Source organism: Nilaparvata lugens, chromosome 11 (assembly GCF_014356525.2).
Source record: "Nilaparvata lugens isolate BPH chromosome 11, ASM1435652v1, whole genome shotgun sequence".
NCBI classification, from domain to species: domain Eukaryota; kingdom Metazoa; phylum Arthropoda; class Insecta; order Hemiptera; family Delphacidae; genus Nilaparvata; species Nilaparvata lugens.
In genome coordinates, this window is record NC_052514.1 from 4,303,952 (window position 1) to 4,328,152 (window position 24,201).

At 33.2% G+C, this 24,201-nt stretch overlaps 2 protein-coding genes across 2 annotated transcripts in view; one reads left to right on the forward strand and one right to left on the reverse strand.

Annotated features, from left to right (window-relative positions):
* LOC111060651 (D-beta-hydroxybutyrate dehydrogenase, mitochondrial) overlaps positions 1–24,201 on the forward strand; it is a 281,404-nt gene that overhangs the window by 175,601 nt on the left and 81,602 nt on the right. The window lies entirely within an intron of this gene.
* On the reverse strand, positions 12,496–23,806 carry LOC120348896. Its single transcript, XM_039437444.1, has 4 exons — positions 23,620–23,806; positions 20,783–21,130; positions 17,398–17,694; positions 12,496–15,037 (listed from the first exon to the last, which is right to left on the reverse strand). Exons 1-4 carry the CDS (start codon positions 23,674–23,676, stop codon positions 14,435–14,437), a joined length of 1,305 nt encoding a protein of 434 aa, XP_039293378.1. The 5' UTR covers positions 23,677–23,806; the 3' UTR covers positions 12,496–14,434.

The window sequence follows — 24,201 nt, forward strand, 5'->3', positions numbered from 1 at the left end:
CTTTTATTTGGCGATGACTAATCAACTAGTCTCATAATTATGTTGCCAACATTCTATGATAGGCTATTTCCTATATTAATTTGATTAACATGATATTGATTAGGAATATTAGATATTGTCTAGCCACAGACTCATTTGAAATCTGATACTCTCACTCAGCGGTCAGGGTTTTGCCCTTGCTGGGTGGTGCCATGTAATTTTAATTTATTTGTAAAATAGCATAATATTATAATCTAGAATATTTCTTTTGTAAGTTTTTTATTTTGTATTTTGTTTTTATGGGCAATAAAGATGTTTGAAAAAAAATCGAGATACCGGTTTCGGTTGTTACACAATCATCAATCTCTGGTAAACTCAATTTAGAGTAGAGAACAGCAGTATTACTAAAGTCTAGCACTTTTATTGCTCGATCCGGGTGCCATTTGGTAGCGTATTTGTTTGAACTACTAATTGGGGAGGGGCTTGTCTAGGCCAATGGCAGACGTTTGTTCACCTTGGTAGGTCACGGCTTCCACCAATAGCAGTGCTCGACTACTTTACTTCAGTATCAGTTTACCAGAGATTGATTGATAATGGTGTAAAAACTGAAACCAGTATCTCGATTTTTAATAGAGCTGAGGTTCAACAATATTTTTTAACAAAAAACAATAGTTTTTTTGTTAAATATGGATAACTAACAGAATATCACCTTCACAACTAATCAGAAAAACATTTGTAAATGAAAAACATTTAATAAACCAAATGAAAAACATTTAATAATCCCAACCAACCAACCAACCAACCAACCAACCAACCTACTAATCGATCTCAACTATACCCTTCTCTAATACAAATAAAAATATCAGGTACAGTGGTGAAAATAGTCCTATCACCCAGTACTCTCATTACTTATCCAACCAATAAATTGTAATCGAACTTAAAACACTATCATCTCCAAATGAACAACCTACTAATAGATCTCAACTATACCCTTCTCCAATACAAATAAAAAAAATCTGGTGTGGCGCTCTCACACAACATTCCTTGCCGTTATGAAAATTGATCACCTGACGCTAGTGTTCACGCGCACCTCAAGTCTACTATCTGAGCCAGCTGGTGAAAGGATAATAATGCTGGAGACAAACGAGGTCTGCTATCTCTTCATAGTGAATGATTTAATAGAATCAACAGTTGCCAACAGTTTGCAATAGAATAATAACATTTTCTCGAATTTCGAGCTTATTTTCTATTCTAGGTGAAAATGTTACTAAACATTAGTTGTAGAGATTTTCATGCTCAATCTTCTGTTTATTTTCTGAAATTTTCTGTTTAAATTGTATTTGAAGCCTGATAATTGGAAATCTAAAATCAAACTTTGCATGGATTGGGCGAAACTCCTGAAATTTTCACAGATATGGGACTTGTGGCAGTTTATGGCGCTCATTAATGACTATCTTAGGTACAAATTTGATCAAAATCGTTGGAGCCGTTTTTGAGAAAATCGCGAAAAACCCTGTTTTTGACCAAATTTTCGCCATTTTAGCCGCCAACTTGAATTGCATTTGATCGAAATTGTTCGTGTCGGATCCTTATATCGTAAGGAACTTAAGTTCCAAATTTCAAGGCATTCCGTTAATTGGGAGATGAGATATCCAACCATCTGTTTGACAGTTTTTGATTGATATCGTGTACACAGACACTCATACACACACACACACACACACACACACACACACACACACACACATACAGACCAATACCCAAAAACCACTTTTTTGGACTCAGGGGACCTTGAAACGTATAGAAATTTAGAAATTGGGGTACCTTAATTTTTTTCGGAAAGCAATACTTTCCTTACCTATGTAATAGGGCAAGGAAAGTAATAAAAATATCAGGTACAGTGGTGAAAATAGTCCTATCACCCAGTACTGATATTACCTACCCATGCAATAAACTGTAATTCTCAAACCTTACACTTCATACTTTCTTCTCCATCTATTACAAAGATGACGTCATTGTCTCAATAGCAATTCTACCTGAAACCCCATCATCTCCTAATGAACAACCAACCAGCTATTTATTTATTCTTTCATATACAAATAAATTGATCTCAACTTATACTCTTCACCAATACACCCCCTACACACAGACTAATAGTCTTGGGGGCTTCCTAATTTTATTGTGTATCAAGTCATTTTTGTAATTATTTTGGTGAATGAAAACTTTTCGATTTGAATACAAGATAAGAATAATATCACGTAAATAGTCCTTATCACAGACAACTCAACTCCAAAAATAGCAACACGAAACTGATCAGTGGCTCCAAGTTGAGCAGCTACAATAACCGACAGCGCATTCCTATCAATTAACATTATCCCCTCCCAAACAATTGATGCTGACAATTTTGTACTGAATCGTCTCACTGTAAGATCCACTGCAATCTGTCAGCATTCCTCATTAGATAACATCAACGCTCCCCATACAAACAATGCTGCCAGTTTGAAGTGAATCTCACAACGACGCCCTAAGCTAGAGGCGTCCAAACAGCTCAAGTTGCTCAAAGTTTGGCTCAAAGTTCGACTCAAAGTTTGGCAAACAGCAGCCAAGCCAATTAGGTGTAGAGCTGCAGCCGATTGCTCCTTCAAATTGTATCGAGACTTGGGAGTATAATCAATAATATCCGAACATCAAAGTTGGAACGGAGTTCCTTTAATGAGAAACTCGACTCTAATAAAGATGCATCTGAGCCATGTAATAAGTGAAATATTTTACTTTGTAAATTCCCATTAGATTAAATTAGTTAGGGCCGGTTCAGTTTTTGTATTTCGAAAGATACTTTCTTGATGTCTGTGCTATTATTTCACAAGTATTATTATTCATTTTTATAATCTGTTCGGAATCCACCTAAAACAGCTGTAGGTCCATTCATCTCTCATTATCATCCGCCTCATAACCCATCTAGAGCTAATGTGGGTATCACCCTCAGCCAAAACTAAGATATAGCTTTCATAGCCTATAATATTAAACACTAATTTGATGTTGATTTCACAATAAGGCTAAATAGCTGCTTCCATCCTTCCAGAGTATTTTGATTACAATATATCTATTCGATATTCATCAATTTTAATTCATTAAATCAACAAAGTGAAAAACAAGAAACTGACCGAAAATCTTATTCTTAGGGCCATAAACACCATCTACGCTGATCTCTGATTTCGAGAGGGCATGGAAGCATTTGATAAAACGTGTCTCATCCAGCTGATCGTTCTCCTTAGGTGCATACTGAGATGGTGCATACGGGCCTAAAGGTACGAGCAGATCCAGTAAGTCACGGTGAAAATCGATGCCACTAAACAGCTGTGCAATGATGAAAACATTTGGGGTATGACTTTTGTTGGTGGGGAGTCCCTTGCGGGAAGGTCCCACCGCCTGAATATAATTTATGGCCGTCAATGGGCCTTACGACTGTCATAATTCAGCCGGAACCGACAATTAAACGTGCCCATCCGATAACACGATTTGGGGTAGATGATATAGATTTAGAAGAACGCAAGTGAGCTGAGATCTTCACGTCGACCTGACCGTTCTGATTGAGGTTATATTTTATTTAGGGCCGGTTTCCGAGCTCGGGATTTAGCCAAGTTCTAGACTTTAACAGCTGGAGTCAGAAAATTGGTTTTCCAAAACGGGGCGTAGTCGTAGTCATAGTCAAAGTCACGTTTAAATACAATTTCGAAAAACTAGAAAATTGAACACAAAATAAAATAAAGAGAAAATAGTGTAAAGTTTCAGCTATTTTGAATTATTTAGGAATTTTTCATTTCGTCAAGGAAAAACGTTTCCAATTATAGAAATGAGAAAATAAATATTTATTTTTCTGCAACTTTTTACTGCGACTACACCCACTACCTCCGTAAATATTTACGTTTACGGAGGTAGTGCTACACCCCGTTTTCGAAAGCCAATTTTCTGACTCCAGCTGTTTAAAGTCTAGAACCTACCTAAATCCCGAGCTCGGAAGCCGAGAACATGATCAAACACATGATCATAAAATGATTGACGGAGGCTTGGAAAACAGTATCATTTCTTGAAAATATCCCACTTATCAAGCTGAAAATTGAATTATTTTATAAATGATATACATTTTTCTCAAACATTACAACGATTGGTTCTCCAATAACACCAGACAAAATTGTCGAATTTGAATTTGGAATGCTGGTTCCAAAGCCCAAAAAATAACAAGATTAGATTGCAAGTAATTTCCCAATATTACAACACAGTCAAGGACATTCTACAAAATAAATTCCAAAAATCACTTCAAATAAATTCCGCCTCAGGATATTGGCTCCACTTCCGGCACTCCATCACTACAGTGAGTGTCAGCATTGTTTCAATGTTAAGTAAATCAATGTCATTCATTGAGAACACTGACAGTTATTGAGTGAATCGCACTACGACAGAAGATATCCATTGTATTCCAATGATGCATGCTTTAAACTGAGATTCATTCAGAGCTGTCAGTATTCCTCATAAATAAAATCAATACTACCCATTCAAACAATGCTGACTGTATGAAATGAATCTGAATACAGTGAGATCGTTTTTGAGCAGTCAGCATTGTTTAAATGGAAAACGTTGATGTTTATTTACAAGGGATGCTGCCAGGTTGTGGAGAAACTCACTATAATCCTCTGCTTATCTTTGTACAGTTAACAACAGGGTGGGGTTTCCTGGGAGTGGTAACAAACTATGTTTACAGTCAACGATCTTGCATCACAACTGACATGTAATGCATATATTCATCACACAAGTAATTGAATGTCTAGATCTTGAACTAGTATATTCCGTAAATACGTAAATTGACCATAACAGTAGATTGATATCATCGTCTCTGAATTACTATATTTTCTGTCTTGATCTAGTATTTTAGTTCATAAATTGATACTCTCGCCTGTGAATTACTATTTATGTCTTTGAAATACTTCATTCATTTGTCGATTGTTTGTTAGTTGTGTGTTTATTAACTTAGTTACTTTAGTTTACTTCGATTGAAGTAATGTTATTTTATGTTTGTTAATATTGTGGAGTCCGGTCTCACAAGGTGTCAAACTATCAATACGATAAACTGGAAAACTTCAAGAAATAAATAAATAGATCTCCATCATTTAATGGTGATGCATAATTTATTATTACAGAACAGTCCTTCGATCTTCCATGATGTATGTAATGGTAATGCATGGTATTATTCATCGTTCAAAAGAATTGAATGTCTTGCTCTTGAACTACTATTTTCATCTGTGATATTATCATTTCAACGAATAAATTACTGCTGTATTATCATCATCTATAATATTATGATGAAGGGAAAAATTGGCTTATACACACGTACGGGATAGGAAATTCACGAATGACACATCACAACTACTTTAGCTGATTAACTTGAAAATTTGAATGTCGATTCTTGATTTACCGAGTTTGGTTGTAGGCATACCTTAAATTCTCCAAGATTCCAGTAGGTCAAGTTTTTAATTAGGCCATAAGGAATTTAATTAGGAATGAGGGAGAATTCGCTACTTGAACTATCCTGAAATATATCAGTTTTGAAAATGTTCTTTGAAATTATTCATAATTTTCCCCGAAAAATATCAATTCCAATAATATTTTTTCAAAGTAATACATAGTTGTTTTGTGAATTGAGGACACAATTGACGTATGCTATCCAAAAATAATATTTCGAATTATTAATTTTCGACATATGCTAATTATTAATCAAGAAAACTCGACCCAAATACAAACTTCAAACGTTTATTTAATTATTTTCAACTATTCGGTGCACAGTTTTCGATATGTAAACGTGTTTAGGAATTAAATTGATCGATTTAATTTTTTATTTTCGAATAGCAACGTCAATTATATGCTTTGCAGGTGTACGCCTACCTACAGAGATCCGGTTCAGAGATAGCTCGTTTAGAAATGTTTGAAAATGAAGGTCCGCCATTTTAGAGAGTAATTTGACAATTTTAATACTGTATAATGAATATTAATTTCAAATATCCAATGGAAGCTATATAAATAGAACTAAGGACTTCTGATACTGCAAATATTTACCAAAGAACTAAATGGCTGATATCGATGGCAATTTGGATAGTTGCATTCTTCAAATTTCCTTCTGCTATTTAATTCTTCAGGCAATATTTCCAGTAGCAGAAGTCCTTAGTTCTATTTAGATAGCTTTCATTGGATATTTGAAATGATTATTATACAGAATTATCAAGGATAAATAAACGATTTTTGATTTGATTTTTTGACAGTAATGATTTATCTCTGTTTAAACTGAAAAGTAACACACATATGATGAACACTACCATTCATTTAATCGTAGATCAGTGTTAAATTTGGACTGTGCATTTGAGTATGATCGGAATAATATTTATTAATAAATAAATACAACCATCCGTGTATCTCCTTAATTGAAAACCAAAACCGTATTCGCATAATTTCAGTTCATAAACGGAGATTGGACATTGGAGATGGAAATTAACCAGCAGTTCGTTTTAACTCAAATGTACTACATTAAAATAAATGAGACCATATCCTCGTTTAAACCTAGATTAGCGATAAATTTAGATGGTCGATATGGGCCTAAGTTTCATTAAGGCACATTAAAGCACATAGTAAGGCATTGTAAGTTTCAACAGCCTCTAAAAAAAATCTGGTGTGGCGTGCTCACACAACTTTCCTTGCCGTTATGGAAATTGATCACGTGACGCTAGTGTTCCCGCGCAACTCAAGTCTACTATTCAAAGATTTGAGCCAGCTGGTGACAGGGCAATAACGCTGGAGACACACAAGGTCTGCTATCTCTTCATAGTGAATCATTTAATAGAATCAACAGTTGCCAACAGTTTGCAATCGGATAATCACATTTTCTCGAATTTCGAGCTTATTTTTAATTCTAGGTGAACATGTTACTAGACATTAATTGTAGAGATTCTCATGCACAATCTTTTCCACTCGAAATTTTTTGTTTAAATTGTATCTGAAGCCTGATAATTGAGAATCTAAAATCAAACTTTGCATAGATGGGGCGGAGCTCCTGAAATTTTTACAGATATGCGACTTGTGACAGTTGATAGAGCTTATCGATGACTATTTTAGGTATAATTTTAATCAAAATCGTTGGAGCTGTTTTCGAGAAAATCGCGAAAAACCCTGTTTTTGACAACATTTTCGCAATTTTAGCCGCCATCTTGAATCGCATTTGATCGAAATCGTTCGTGTCGGATCCTTATATTGTAAGGACCGTACATTCCAAATTTCAAGTCTTTCCGTTAATTAGGAGATGAGATATCGTGTACACAGACGAACATACACTCATACACACACACACACACACACACACACACACACACACACACACACACACACACCCATACAGACCAATACCCAAAAACCACTTTTTTGGACTCAGGGGACTTTGAAACGTATAGAAATTTAGAAATTTGGGTACCTTAATTTTTTCGAAAAGCAATACTTTCCTTACCTATGATAATAGGGCAAGGAAAGTAATAAAGTTGGATGACCAAAATCCCTATATTTCTGCTCTCATTGAAGTCTGTTTCGAAAGCCCAATATTTATTCAGCTCTCGAGTGGGATGTGAATACAGTAAACAAGCGGTGTGAGTGAAAATACAGGAAATAAGTGTAAGCTGGCCTACTAAATGTATGTGAGAAAGTTCAACAGTGGGCAGATGATGACCTGACCAAAACTTATTCGTATGCAGTGCGTAGGCATTGTGAGATTCACTTACAAATGTCAGCATTTGTCTGAATTGAGAGTACTGGTCTTATTTTCAAGGAATCCTGCCAAGTTATTCAGGCTTGTAGCATAGTAAGATTCTCTTGAATCAGTCAGTGTTGCTTATGAGTAATATCAATGCTTCCAATTAACCTAATGCTGACAGTTCAAAATGTATTTTACGTAGGTGCTGTGGTGGAAAATGAGTATTTTGGCTTTGAAAGTAGTTTTAGAAGACCTACCATAGACCGACTGACCTGTTACGACTAGTTCTTCTTCCACCTCCTCATTCTCCTCCTTTCTTCGTCATCCCCTTCCTCTCCTCACATCATCCTTTTCTTCTATCAATTATTTACCATCTCCTCCATAATCAAATGAAACTCCACCACATATATCAATAGTATTATTTTTTATTAATTCTTACCTTTGGTAGTGTTTGATTAGCAATGGTATTCCTTGTCTATCATTCAACAATGTGGATAGTGCTATCTCTTTCTCGCTTTGCTCGGTTGCCAGATCGTCTTTCAACAATGTAGAATTAATAATTGATTAACAAAATATTTCATCCCAATTATGAATATTCATTATGAAACTATTGAAAAATATAATTCCTTGCTCAATAAAATATTACATTTGATTATTTTAAACGAGAATGAACAGTTAATATAACATCAATAAACTTGTATCAGCTATCGTCTATAGAAGGCATTGACTGATTGATTGATTGATTGAGTACTTTATTTATGTAGATTACAATATATACTGGCTTATACACTTATATACAATAGCTCACAATACAGCAAAATTATAGATGAATTTACATAATATAGACTAAGAAAATAATTATTGAACTTTATATGATATGAAAAAGTAATTTGTAATATAATAACTATAGATAATTATAGTGTTATGCATCTACATAAATTGGCGGAGCTTTGGACATATCAATGTCCATTCTTCGGAAAGAATATTAAAAATATCCTCCCCACTAACTCTCTACCAAAATGGCAAGACAAGAGAGGATCGGCAACGTTGTTCTCCTATCTTTATCCACTGCCATTATAACGTGGACCTCACTATAGTTGATCATATTCAAGGCTATTTTTAATAGGATAATTGACGTGAGTACGTGACGTCATCAAGACGTGATCAAATCTTGCTGATATCACACACAGTCTTTCGTCTATAGAAAGTTGGCTCCCTGATATAGACGGGACTACGTGCCTGGCTCGGGGTGTATTGAGAATAGCTTTAAACTGTCAGAATTTCTATCAGATATCACCATTGCTTCCCATTCCCATTGAGTCAATGTAGACAGTTTGTAATGAATTAGAATGTGACTCTCAGATACTCTTTTCCAATAGACACGTTCCCGTCTGGCTAATGACTCTTTATCTTTGATCTCGACTCTTTCTGATGTCTTTGTGACTTGTAACAGGACTGTGACCGGCTTCTGACTGATTTATCAATTTTGAAGACAGGAGACCGGGTTTGAAGGGAGGGTGGGTGAGAAGCTGGAATGAGCTGGAAACTAGGAGAGATTGATTGATTGATTGAGTACTTTATTTATGTAGATTACAATATATACTGGCGTATACACTTATATACAATAGCTTACAATTCAGCAAAATTATAGATGAATTTACATAATATAGACTAAGAAAATAATTATTGAACTGTATATGATATGAAAAATTAATTTGTAATATAATAACTATAGATAATTATATTGTTATGCATCTACATAAATTGGCGGAGCTTTAGACATATCAATGTCCATTCTTCGGAAAGAATATTAAAAATATCCTCCCCACTAACTCTCTACCAAAAAAGAGGGAGAGAGAGACTATAGTGCGGGCCACGTTATAATGGCAGTACTTGATTAAGGCTGTGCAAAGTCTAAAAATAAACTTTCTACTCATAATATTTTTCAAAGTTTTTCGATTTGTATATCATCAAGCTATCAAAATGAAAAAGTTTTCTCAGGAAAACATTTTTTTCCGATCATTACTGTTTGAGATATGAGCGACTGAAGTTTGAATTTTTGGGACAGAACATTTCAAATTCGGTACAATATAAATCCATGAGATTTAGAGGATGGATTCTTCATGGTATTGTTGATCTAGTGAAACAAAAATTTTCTGAAAATATCAATTTTTAAGATAGTTATTCAATTTACTAAAAATAACTTTCAGTTGAGTTATTTTTGGTAAATTGAATAACTATCTTAAAAATTGATATTTTCAGAAAATTTTTGTTTTAAACTTTTAGTTGAGTTATTTTTGGTAAATTGAATAACTATCTCAAAAATTGATATTTTCAGAAAAAATTTTTTTTCAGAAAAATCGATTTTGGAATTGGGCAGTACCTGGCATATTATACTATGCGTTGTCAACTTTCAAAATAACTCAACACTGCAAGCATTTATAGTTATGCTAATAAACAATTTTTTTATCAAATATAGGTTCTACACTATATTCACACTAAATTAACATATAAAATCCATCTTGGAATCGAAAATAACAGCTCATATTTTCCTATTGTGATGAATCTTTCAAATAGACCTCATGAAAAGAGAGAAAAATTGTGATTACCTTTTAAAATGAAAGAATTTGCTAAAGGAATAGTTAGCGACCGAGCGATAAAGCTTACTTATCAATAACTGTATATTAGATAAGAGTACCGTTCTGTACTGAATATTTTCTAGGAAAATTATTCAATAAATTGTAATTATTTTGCAAATAAAGCACAAATTGTTTGTGAATCACTCACTGATTTTGAGGTTACACTTTGTTTACTATCGATCAGATGTTTTTAAAACAGTTCGAACGCAGCTGACTGATTCAAAGTACTGTCAAATGTCATGCTGGCTTCACGTAAGATATAATACCATCTCTAAAAATTATAAAACTATCAATAAAGGATCAAGAATTTCAAATAAAAAAAATAAAATGTATGTATTATCGTTGAAATTATTTAGTATTTAAGAAATTATACTATATATCAGGTCTTATTGTAACTAAATAGGTCATAGCATGAAATTATATTATTGATAAAACGGCAGAAATTAATTATAACAGTCTCAAACCTAATAAAAATTGTATAAGAATGTTAATTTATTAATGATTCAATTCAACTGAACCACATGGTAATTAAATCTCTTTGGCAGGCCTAAGCCAATCATAGTGCATAGAAATAGCACCAAGAAGGTGATCGTTTGAAAGCAACACATGTTAATCTATTATCAGACAACAACCCTGCCTTATCATTTACGCTAGCACATGTACATTGTATGAGAGGAACTATGTCCAGAAGATTAAGCAGTTTTAAGAATTACATAAATTAAATTATTATTGTAATTAAAGGAATTGTATTCTACTGCTTGCCACTGACGTCATGTTTACGTCACAAGCGTTCTACCAATGGCAAATTTTTATGCAAATTATTACATCGAGAATCTGAGAAGAAAGGTCTAGCCAAGAAGCTGAGAGAAAAGACAGCACTTCCCTTTTGAAATCCTCACCGTGCAGATCTCTTTTTTTATAGTTACCAAGACCTATTTGTGAAAGTTTCTTGTTCGATTTTAAATGTTCTATTTGTGAGCCGATATTTTAGGCCAATTTATTTGTTATTTGTAAATTTCTGTTTTCCTCAATCGATAAATTTAAAAGTTTAAAGTAAATTATCCCATAATTAATTTGGTGAAGGAAATATTAAATTAAAATTCCCCACGTGCTGAAACCGAAGCCTGGATTGCCGCCGATCAAACGATTTTTGATCTAAAGAAGAAAACCACGACCGCCAAGGAAATTCACGTGAGTTATAAGTTTTAAAAGGGGCCCCAATCTACTCTTCGAAAATATTTCAGTGCAGAAAAAACATAAAATTTTCTTCGTTAAATTATTGGCCACGCCGACAAGCGCTTTAGCATTTAAGAGCATAGAATTTATTCATGTAGAATTTCTAAGAACTTGTAGTTGATTAACTATCCTCCGCTGCCTGAACCACGACCCCGAGCAACTTTAAAATATTTTATAATTCTTTTTTTCACTATTTTTTCAAAACTGTTCAATTTTATCAATTGTAAAATTCTGTCGAATCACGCATGGTGTCATGCAAGCACAAGAACATTTTTAACTCCTTTTGTTAATGCTAAATTATTATCAACCTGTAAATCAAATTCTGAATCTGCACTGTATGATTACATATTTTATTGTAATATATTTCAGTTTTGTTAATTCGCTTTCTGAGTTCGATTATTTCTTAAGCCTGTCAATTATTGTGTCTGATACGTTCTATATCATCAAGAACCGATCGAATACGATCATTGGAATAATTGAATTAAGCTGGATATTGGAACAGGTCTAAGTGGATGTAGCGAGTGGGGTCAGATCGAGATATTTATTCTTTGTCCTTACCTGCTCATATATCAGCTTTTATCTGTTACCTACCTAATTACCTAATGAAGCAATCTAATGAGTAGTTGAATTCCCAGTGGATAAATCAGTAATTTACCCCAATCTACGGGTATTTTGAATCACAATGACTTATCAGTAGCTTCTGTTCTCCCAGTGATACAACAGCTGTATGACCTACTAGAACCTCGAAATAATTTCCATATACTCAATCAAAGTGTTTACTGTATAACACAACATATCAATTTATGATAAATTATACTAATAAAAGAGGTGTGATGAATAGGTGATGTATGATATTCAGATTGGTTTATTATGTGCTTTATTCATACAGATTACAATATATACTGGCTTACACACTTATATTCAATAGCTAGAATATCAGAGAAACATTCAGATTGGCTGATTGGGTGCTTTAATCATACAGATTACAAAATAACTGGCTTACACAGTTTTATTTAATAGCTAGAATATCAGAGACAAATAAAAAGATACAAGATAAAATACAATATGGTTTCAGCTCAAACTACACCTATATCTATATCAGATCGCTACTTGACCCAGCATAATTCAGCAATATCTAAATAATTAACAATAATATTTTAGTGATAATAATTTGAAATATTTTTTCTACGTTTGGTTTTGGAGCATCTGAATTTAAAAATCTACTTTGTGAAAATAATTAAGGACTGAACATTTTTTGAAGTGGACAAATACAGACTTGACCTATTTCGCACTATGTGTAACCGTATCTAAGTTTGGGAGATCTTCCAAAATGAGAGTGTGTCAGCCACTTGATAAAGGTCCTATACATTGTGTAAGTCTTGTTCATCAAGCCGTTTTTCATCAGCTGTTTTCATTTGATGTTCTCTTCTGTGATAAAACATTTATATCAATCTATTCAAAAATGTGTTTCAATAAACGGTAACTACTGTAATTTTAAACTACAGACCTTTAGTGAGTGATAGTTATTTGTATATCTAGAGTGAAAAGTACGACTTTTTCTCCCCGTGGGAAAAAGTTTGAAGCCCGAGGCGAAGCCGAGGGCAGCAATTTTCCTGAAGGAGAAAAAGTATTTTTTGCTCGTGATGTACACAACATTTTTCCTCCAACTACATTTTTTTATAGAAACTGAAAATAAAATAATTCTAATAACTTACGTATTGGTGACAATGATTCCTAACAACATAACCTAAATCCAAAACCTAAAAACCGGTCGTCTGATTGGCACTGCCGATTGCGCTATCTATCGGAAAAAGATGTAACAATTATATCAGCTGAGCAGCTACCAAAAATGGCTGACTCCAGATCACGCGGTTCAGATTTGAATTGCAGATCAAAAATATTTGTTGGCTGCTATTTTGAATAGAATAAAATATTTTAAAAATTGTATAAATTTTTATCATCTACTAATATTAAGAATATAATAATTATCATACAAACATATATTTCATGAGTTAATAAAATTTCTGGTTGTGGTATTGAATTCAGTTGACTCAATGACAGACACCTCTATTATGCTTTCTCATCTGAGCTTAGACTTAGACCTTCTAACCTATTACAATGTAAGTTTCAAAATAGAGATGCTCCCCATGTTATGTAAATGGAGTCACTTTTACTCCCTAGGGAGTTTTTCTTTTTTTTACTACCGAGAGCGAAAAAGTGACACTTTAGTATTAGGTTTCAGGGAGTAAAGTAAGTTAGTACTTTAGACAGTAGGTGGAGGAAAACACCTTTACTAGGAGAACACCTTTAGTGTTTCAAAGCTAGGTTAGGCTTTTCTTTCCTTGACCGATTTTCGATTCATCCAACTTGGTGACTCCCATCCTATCATTCCCATGGACTTCAAAACACGGATCTCACAAGAGATATCTTAACTATACCATCACACTAGCTCACTATACTATGCTATCCCACTATAGATAGCACTTGGTATATTTACTTATTTTGAGATTCATATGAGAGCACAAGGATAATATCCCAGAATTGTTCTCTTAACACATAATATAAGTAAACAATAATTGAAATGCAATATTTTATACAAATATTGAAAGAAATAAAAAGTCTTTACAAAAAGTCTCTCTGAAAAATATCCAGTACGGAAAATTTAAATATAGATAGCTCAAGTAACATTCTCTAAGTATGCAATAAGAATGATTAAATATCTATGAATAAGATTGAGAATGAATATGAATATCAATAATAATAAATATGAATAAGAATGATTGAATATCTTCCCATATTAAGGTTGAAATACTGGGATGAATTCATTCTTGATATGCATGATATCCTCGAAAGAAGTTTTTTCCTTAGGCATAGAATCAATTATTCTATTCCTATCCTTAACAATGTACAGAAATATCTCATTTAGAGCCAAGAACATGTCATCATCTGCAATGATCGACATCGCTAGTTTTTCTTCGGTCCACATTGTCAATGCCTTCTCTAATCTCTCTCTTTTCCCAGAATTCATGGAACTTCCTTTTAATTCTGTAAAAGTTGAATCATTCAACATATCGACCAACGATATAGGCCTATCCAATGACAAACTACTATCACCAGTATTATCCTTATATTGGGAAATATTTGTTGTCAAACAGTTCAATTTTTGTTGGAAATATTCAAGTTTCAGTCCAAGTGCCCTATTCAAAACATCAATTTCATCATTTTGCAGATTTAAAATTTCCTCCATCAGGTGGAAATGATTCATCATCATTTGATTTTGAAAATACATCTGTTGTTTATTTCTGACGTGTTTTTCGAGATAGTCTTTCACTGAAGTAACCTCCTTGAAGAATTTGCGTATGAAATTATTTCCATCTCTTTTTTCATCATAGGAATCGGTCTGGAACAATGGACAGTAATAATGTATTTCAATGTCAAATTTGAAAAATGAATCATACTGGGATACAATGAATATCTATTGACAACATCAACGCCTTATTCTTCTTCTTCTTCTCTTCTCTATATCTATGAAAGGGTAAGCCCCGACCGACTGAAATCACACCACAGCCCAAACTACTGCGCCTACAAACTTGAAATTTTGCACAATTGTTTATAATAGCCTCAAAACATCCACTAAGAAATGATTTTCAGAAATTTGTCCCCCTGAGGGAGCTGGGGCCCTCCAAAAATGTTGTACTTTTTAACCGCTCATTGCACGGCAAAGTCATGAGGAACTTTTTTGTGCAGCTACGAAAAAAAAATAGATCTCTGCAGAAAAATTCCGCCCAGGAGCAGAGAGGGGTCCAGGAAAGGGCATTTTTTGAAAATTTTCATGTAAAATCACACTACAGCTCAAACTAATTGACCTACAATCACGTCTGAACTACTGGACTAATTAACTTGAAATTTTGCATATAGGCTAGATTCTTAATTAACCAAGGATGGTTATAGGCCTATTTTAAATTCTTTAAAATTTCATTACGTCGAGTTTTCAGATTATCAAGTTTGAAAATAGATCCTTGCGAAGCACGGTTTCCTGCTAGTTCAAATATAAATATCGTTGGGGAAGAATGTTCATATTCTATTTGAACAAAATAGGCCCGGCTGCGCGAAAGTCTGACGAGAACCAATCAGAGATGGGTATTACAAAAGAAGGCGTCTCTTATCGGCTCTAGTCAGACTCTAAATGTTCTCGTCAGAACCAATCAAAGATGGTTTTTTCTAAAGAAGACTTCTCTGATTGGTTCTCGTAGCATTCAAAAGCTCCAGTGTTTTGCAATGTACCTAGAATGTATTTTAGGTACATTGGTGTTTTGCAGCCTGTGACCGATCGATGGTTTAGTAATGTGAATGTATCTCAGAATATCTGCAAATTTAAGCTTTCTCTAGACTATGAACAGTTGAAAACCTTAAAATCACTTCAGATCAAGGAAGCATACCTAGAATACAAGGTACATTGGTGCATTCTAGGTACATTGGTGCAGATGTTGGAAGCAATCCTGAAAGCCCTCAAGGCTGTGCAAAAGGCTAAAAAACTTATCACTGGTAATATTTGTCAAAGTTTTCCGAATTGTATAGGCCTACTTTCAAGCTATCAAAATGAAAAAGTTTTTTTAGGATTTTTTTCTGATCATTACTTTTTGAGAGCGCCTGAAGTTTAAATGTTCGCGACAGATCAATTTGGTGAAAGATAAATTCATAAAATTTTGAGGATGAATTCTTCATGGTATTGTTGAATGAATTAAACAAAAATGTCCTGGAAATATGAATTTTGGAGAAAGTTATTTCATTCGCCATAAACTAGTAGTTCTGTGAACAGTAGATCTCGCGCAGCTATAAATCACCTTATACTGTCCATCAGAGTAAATCCTGTCTGGATGTCGTGTCGGCGAGATATCGGTGTGAAAACGGCTAATGGCTGTTGAGGTTGTTGTATCAAAAATGCTAACATCTAGAGACATACTGGCAACAGGTCAGCCCAAGTAGTTACGCATTTACAGCGAAACGCGGTAATAGATTTTCATGAAATTTGACAGGTATGTTCCTTTTTAAATTGCGCGTCGTCATATATACAAGGTTTTTGGAAATTTTGCATTTCAAGGATAATAATTCATTGTTCACCAAGTTACATTGATATATTAATTGCATGCAGTTGCATGCAATTAATATATGCCTCGACAACTGATTTATGATGAATAATTTCATAGTCTGATTTTCACGGTAATATTAGCGTTAGAAGGAGACTCCTTTTTTTGTATTATCCTAAAAATTCAAAATTAAAAAAAAATCCTATATATACGTCGACGCGAAATTCAAAAAGGAACATACATGTCAAATTTCATAGAATTCTATTGCTGCATTTCGGCGTAGATGAGGAACATAAAATAAATATATAGACAAATGCAAAACCGTCGACTTGAATCTAACTTCGCTCGGTCAATAACTTTCAGTTGAGTTATTTTTGGTAAATTGAATAACTTTCTCAAAGATTTATATTTCCAGGAAATTTTTGTTTTATTCAATCAACAATACAATGTAGAATTTATCTTCACCATTCCATCTCTTACCAAATTTGAAATGATCTGTCCAAAAATATTAAAACTTTAGGTGTTCTCATCATAAATTAATCATTGTTAAAAACGATCCGGCAACGTTGTGGAGCTGCAAAAGGATAGCGCTATTGGCTTTGTCAAATGATAGACAAGGATAGCAAATCAGTGTTAATCAAATACTGCCATTAGACGTGGACCTGCTTCTTACCCGAAAATTTGAAGTTGGATCAAACAGCAGTATGACGTCATAATACACAAATCCATCAGCTGTCTTCTGATTCACATCCATCAGATTAAATAATTTGATTAGAAATGTGGAAATCCGTGAGTCAACCATGCTCAGGTAGATATACTCCATAGCGGTAGTATGAACCACGTATTTCATTTTTTCTCTCATTACTGGAAGAGCGTTAGATTCATCATCTTCTGATAATTTTTTTAGGCTTAAAGCCAAATCAATTTTCATCAGTTTGAATTTATTTTCCTCCATCATCTGAAGGTCAACCTGTTGGCAAAACAGTACTGTAAAGTGTTTGTATTATTTTCCTATATCAACATTTTAAATTCAAACTTTTGGTAATTATTCTGGGACCAAAAATATTTGTGTTTGGATGAGCTGATAAATCATGACCTCTTCTGAACTTATTTTAAATTGAAATTTGGAATGGGATAGTAAGGGCTATAATACTTGTTTTTCCATTTCCATAATTTTATGATCTTGTGTTTTTGCCTTTGTTGAATAAATGAATGAAAGAATATAATGAGTGTGATTTTTCTTTTCAATCCATGTGTATTCTAATTTTGGTTTGTCCATTTTTGGACTCAAATTGGTAAAAAGATGGAACATGGCCTACTTTTTGGATCTACTTCCATAGAAATCCGAAAAAGGAACAGTTTTGAGCCAAGCCTGTTGGTCCTTTCTTATTATTTATATGATTTTCGCATCATAGAATGTATAAATGGAATGTCACTATTCAGTAGGGATCACCCCAAAGTCAGGCACTCATATCTCAAAAAGTAGAAATTACTAGAACAAGTTTTTTCTTACAAACTTCATTTTTTTAATTTAGTACTATCCAGATAGAAATACTTGGGAAAATGTCAACAGTTTCTAGAAGCTTGGTGCGCAATTTTGAAGTAGCTCTGATTTTTATTCTATTATCTATCTTCTATGAATATATAATAGAGGAAAGAGTCGTCTTAAACATGTACGAGATTGACGAATTACCTCACAACGTCACGTCTGAACTACTGAACTTGTAATTTTTCACAGAAATTCTGAGTTTACCAAGAATAGTATAGGTCTATTTCCAGTCCAATTAATATCAATTTGATTATTATAACGAATTTATTCAAATTTTGATAAAAGTTTACGCAGCAATAAAAGCCCAACCATACAGAGCTTTTACATAACCCAAAGTGACTCCATAGCGTAATTTCCAACATGAACTCATGAATGAGTTCAAGCAGACTGCTCCCCGGTCAAGCAGACTGCGGAGAAGACATAAGAAGTAAAAGTAAGTAAGTAAGTAAGTATGAAAGGCTGTCATGAAAAATTCATTTTCTTGCTTGGAATTTCCAACTCTACTGAAGATTATCCACGACATTTTGACAAAATAATTGATTATTATCCTATTATATTACGTTTACTGCACATGAGGAGATTACATTTTACAACACAAAAATTTCCGCGGTGCAAAGCACGGGTTACCTGCTAGTTTTCAATAAATACGAATATAGAGTGGAATTTGATTTTAAAATTCATTTATTCATTTATTTATACATTGATACATAGGTTACAATATCATTCTCAACTATGAATGATTGGGGGAGGAACAACAGGCTTGAAGCCCAAAACTGTTCCTTTCCCAAATTTTGATAGAAATTGTCCAAAAATAGGTTATGTTCACACTTCATGATTTTTGTCCAATTCTAAGTCCAAAATATGTATAAACAAGGAATTTACAATTTAGAAAAGTTTAAACCCAAATTAAATAAGAATACTTCACTGATAACATGATTTTTCTTAATTTTGAATCGAAACATTTTTAAAATGTTCAAGTTAATGATAAGATGCATTCTATCTATACTTATTGAATATTTTATGAGAATAAGAGAAGTGGAAGAAAAAGGAGGAAATTCAAAGTTGAAATTGAATTCGAATTTAATTCAAAATTTTAATTTATCTATAACCTATATATCTATATAATATAATATGGGAAGAATCGGCTTATACCAGTATATTACTTCAGGCAATACCTACTATTACTTATATAGTATTACTTATATATAAGTAATAGTAGGTATTGCTTCAGGCCCCACTGATCTCTAATAAACTATGACGTCATCACATGTAGATCCATGATCTACTGGTGGTAAGCAAGCGAAATAAGAGCGCTGATGCCTGTTATCACATCTGATATGGTAATCAACAAAATTGGAATTACAAATTCAATTTTCACGGTCTCCATTTCAATGAATATGGTTTGTTTATCATTCTTCTAATATTCGTTTGTGAAAAGTAATAATGAATTTGGGGTTTTAAATCATGGGATACAGACTGTTGTGTACCTAATTGTTGCGGGAATTATAACAAGTCTCCGTACGGTATTATCTTTTTTGAAAGATGAAACTTTGAAACGAATATGAATACGAGCGAGGAGAAGGAAAAACTTCAATTATATAAAACAACAGTTTACATGAAGTGTGAAAGAACAGTGTTAATAAAATGTGAAATAACAGTGTAATTAGAGTGTGGAAGAAGAGTGTCAATAAAGTGTGTGAAAGAACTTTTAAACGAAAAAATTAAAAAGTAAAAGCAAAGTGTTGGAACTGTCCATAACATTCTAATATTAAAGGTTTTACCTAACTGAAAAAACATTCTCCTGATGGGTTTCTTTGCACCACAGATTTATTGTGTTTAAGTTTGTGGGAGCCTCTTTCCTAAAAAAGAGTTACATCTAAGTTGATTTATCATTGATTTACCTCTCCTTCGATTCTGATACAGGTTATTATCAAGTATTTTTGGTTGAGATGAATTTATCAATAGCTCTATCACTGAATCGAGTAAGCCTAATGTCTATCAAACTGAAAGTATGGATAAATTATTGCATTTGTGGAATATAGTGTTTTTATTTCAATAAAATCGATATTTAATAAAATACAAATGTCTTCAATCTAAAATTTATATAGTCTTCTACCCAATAAAGAATTGATACAGTAATAAAAGTTACATTGATAAGCTACTGTAGTATAAACTACTACGATCTAGGAAGAATCAATCTACATGTTATGACGTCATTAATTAGTTGTGGGGCCTGAAGTAATAGTAGGTATTGCTTATACACGTACAGGATAGGAAATTCATGAATGACGCATCACGTCTGAGCTACTGAACGGAATTAACATGAATATAGATTATTATACATATAGATTCCTAATTTACCGAGGATGGTTACAGGCCTATTTTCAATTCTTCAAAATTTTAGTAGGCCAAGTTTTCAGTTTGTCAAGTTTTAATTTATTAGACCCTTGCGGAGCAGGGGTTACCTGCTAGTTGAAAATAAAAATTGATAACAACTGAAAATTCCAACCTGTTCATTGCTGATCCTTGAGTTGCTGACTTCTAGTTTCAATTTGATAGCTGTTCTCAAACGAGCTACACGATTATCGTTTTCATCTTCAAGCTTCAAATCCAAATTTCTCATAAAATTGCGTAAAATACAATGCTGTATCACCATTTTGTGCAGAAAAACTTCAACATCTTGATTATTGCTGTGAACTACATTCTTGTATTCATCCAAAAGTTTGTTGATTTCAGGATCTTGTAAGAAGGATAATCTGATTACAACATTTTCCCATCTGTCTGCCAGTTTAATCATATTATGCACAATATAGGGATAATCAATACTGGGAGCTATTTCACTTTCCTCACTTCCACACTGAAAAAAAAAACAAAATAACACTTTTTATTATTTTATTCATATATTTATTTTTTTGAAGGAGCGAGTTCTTACTGATGATTAGAATCTCACCAATTTGTCCGTTTGTGAGTCTGTTCGTTCCACGATAACTTCTGATTGCTCTATTCTTCAATCAACTTCAAATTTTCAACACATATATTTTTTGAACCATTATACAGATCAGGTTCGTTGGAAATAATTTGTATAATTTTTACACAACATATGATTCAAATGACGCTATTTTGATTGAAATCTGTCTTTATGAAGAGTGTATATCTAGGTCCATAGATTCTACTGGAAATTTGTATCTAAAATTTCTAGTAGTCCAGGCAATGGATGCTCAAAAAAGGGTATAGAGGGAAATGTTTGGAAGACAATTTTCGACCCCACAGTTCTGTTAAGGGTAGTAAGGAGGTAAACATATCAAAAGTCCCCACACCTACCCCCTGCGCTAAGGGGGTGGGGGTGGTTTAAAGGTACCATTTTTTGGTTTCTCGCATAAAACTCAAAACTATGTATCCTGAGGACTTGAATGTCATATAACAAATTAAAGCGTACATAATTTCCTACTTCATTCTACAACTTTCTTTATATCCCCTCTAGTTCTCGAGATATCCGCTCTTGAAAGTGTGACATTTTTTAAAAAGACACGTTTGCCATCAATTTTTTTATATTTTTGCTCTTATAACTTTTTGAAAATCGATGGGAAAAATCCATGTTGATTATGAGCTTATAGAGCATAGAATTCTCTTCAATTTTATGTATAATTTCACACTTTTACAAATTTCCCTACACCTTTTGCAGCAGCTTTGGTGTTGAGGGTGAAATCTCCATTTTTGTAACAATAAACCAATTGACAAAAGAATTTGGAGGGAACGTTTTAAACAAAATTTTTGACTTTGCAGCTTTGTTGAGACTAGTTAGGAGGAGAACATATAGAAATTCCCCATTCCTAACACATATGCTAAGGGTTGAGGGTGGTTTAAAAGTTGCATTTTTCAGTGTTTTACTTCCACGCTCATATCTTAAGAGCAGTGCGTTCAACCGACATAACTCTACTCAAAAATGAAGCTTGATAAATTCTCTACACTTTTTGATCAGTGTAATTTTGTGATATTCTCAACAGTTCCCGAGATATTCGCTCTTGAATGTGTGTGATTGTTAAAATAACAGGTTTTTATCCAATGTTTTGCTCTTTAAGGGCTTATAACTCTCCAATAATGCATTATAAAAACTTATATGCTTATCGTAGGTTTGTAGAGCATTGTATTCTCTTTGAAATGATACATTATTTCACTATTCAAGTTTTCATTTCATTGTTATAGCAGCTTCAATGTAGGGGGTGAAATTTTCATTGCTGCATCGTTTCAAATTTGGTAAGAGATAAATTCATAAAACTCAAAAGATGATTTCTTCACGGTGTTTTTGATTGATGAAAACAAAAATTTTCTGAAAATATAAATTTTTGAGAAAATTATTCAATCTCCTGAATATGACTAAAAATAACTTTTATTTGATTTTTTATATGCACAACAATTAGCCTCGGGATTCCCAAGACATTTTCAAGTTTTTTCTCAAACATAACAATTATTGTTTTTTAGTAAACAATATTCTATTTTATTTTAGTCTAGTCCAGGGCTCTCCAACCTACGGCCCGCGGGCCACATCCGGCCCGCGGATGGATTTTGTCCGGCCCGCCGAGAGTTATAGCAACAGATTTTTAAAAATATTATTTATTCACATTTTTGACAACAAATGTGAGTTCAGTACTCTTCTCTTACTAGCCACTCCATTTGTATGTAATTTGTATTATTTTGTATGTAAATAAATAAATAAATTTCTTAATTAGTGTAAAATTAGCTGTAAACAAGCAGCTTTTTGGATCTACCTATAAGTGTGAGCAGACATTTTCAAAAATGATGTTTGTTAAATCCAAACACAGAGCTTCTTTGTCAGATGAACATTTGTAATCAATTTTAATGATCGGAACCACAAAGTTTGATCCTAAATGGGCGGACATTTTAAGTGGAAAACAAATGCAATCTTCTCATCAAAAATAAGTATTCTCTTTTAGCTTGGTAACTTTTTGTAAATTCGTTTGTTGTCAAGTTTTCTTATGACCTTTTTACACTCAATTAATTGTACTTTGTATTAAAATGATATGAATTGGTTTGTTTCTTCCTGTGTTTTAATTAAACGTACTTAAAACTCCTCATATTATTTTAATGGAAATTTAATAATTTCACACCCCCTAAATCCCCCGTCGTGTGTGTCCCCACAAGTCAAATTCACGTACATCCTTGTTATTGGCCCTCTAAGCCTCCCAAGAATTAACAATGTGGCCCTTGGATAAAAAAGGTTGGAGACCCCTGGTCAAGTCTATTAATTCTATTATTTCAAGTTTTTAAAACAAGGGTACTACGGAATTATTTTACATTGATTGAATAAAAAATGTCAAAATGACTCACCACAAAATTACAGATGTAGAGTGCAGCCAATACTTGAAAATGCAATGACACCTTCATAATTGAAGCTCAAAGTCCTGAATCAGCCGTCAAGATCCAAGTTCAGATGAACTTCTCAAGCTGTAGGAGTTGACACCAATGAAACCACCACTATTCGAAGACTGAGCTCAAACTAACATAGAAATATGTTATGAAACACATAAATTTCTGTCTCTAAATACTGTTCCGACCGATATTTTTAGCTGGGCTTAATTAGAGCCAAACATGCATGCAATCATTCATGAATTAATTAATTCTTTTCATGACAATAGGAGCTGTACAAATAGAAGAGTGATCAATAGGTCTAATAATAAAGTAAAACATCGACATCAATTATTCAAATTTGTATAAAAGTTTCCACGTCGTGTATGTCCTACTTGTATCAGTTATTCACTTGAACTTTTTTATCAATTTTATTTCATAATATTGAATTAATATTTTTTTCTATGTTGTAAATGACAAGAAGGGAATATTATCTTCTCAACTGTAGTAGAATAACAATCATATTCATTCGTTTCATTAATGTTCATAACTGGAATATTGAGG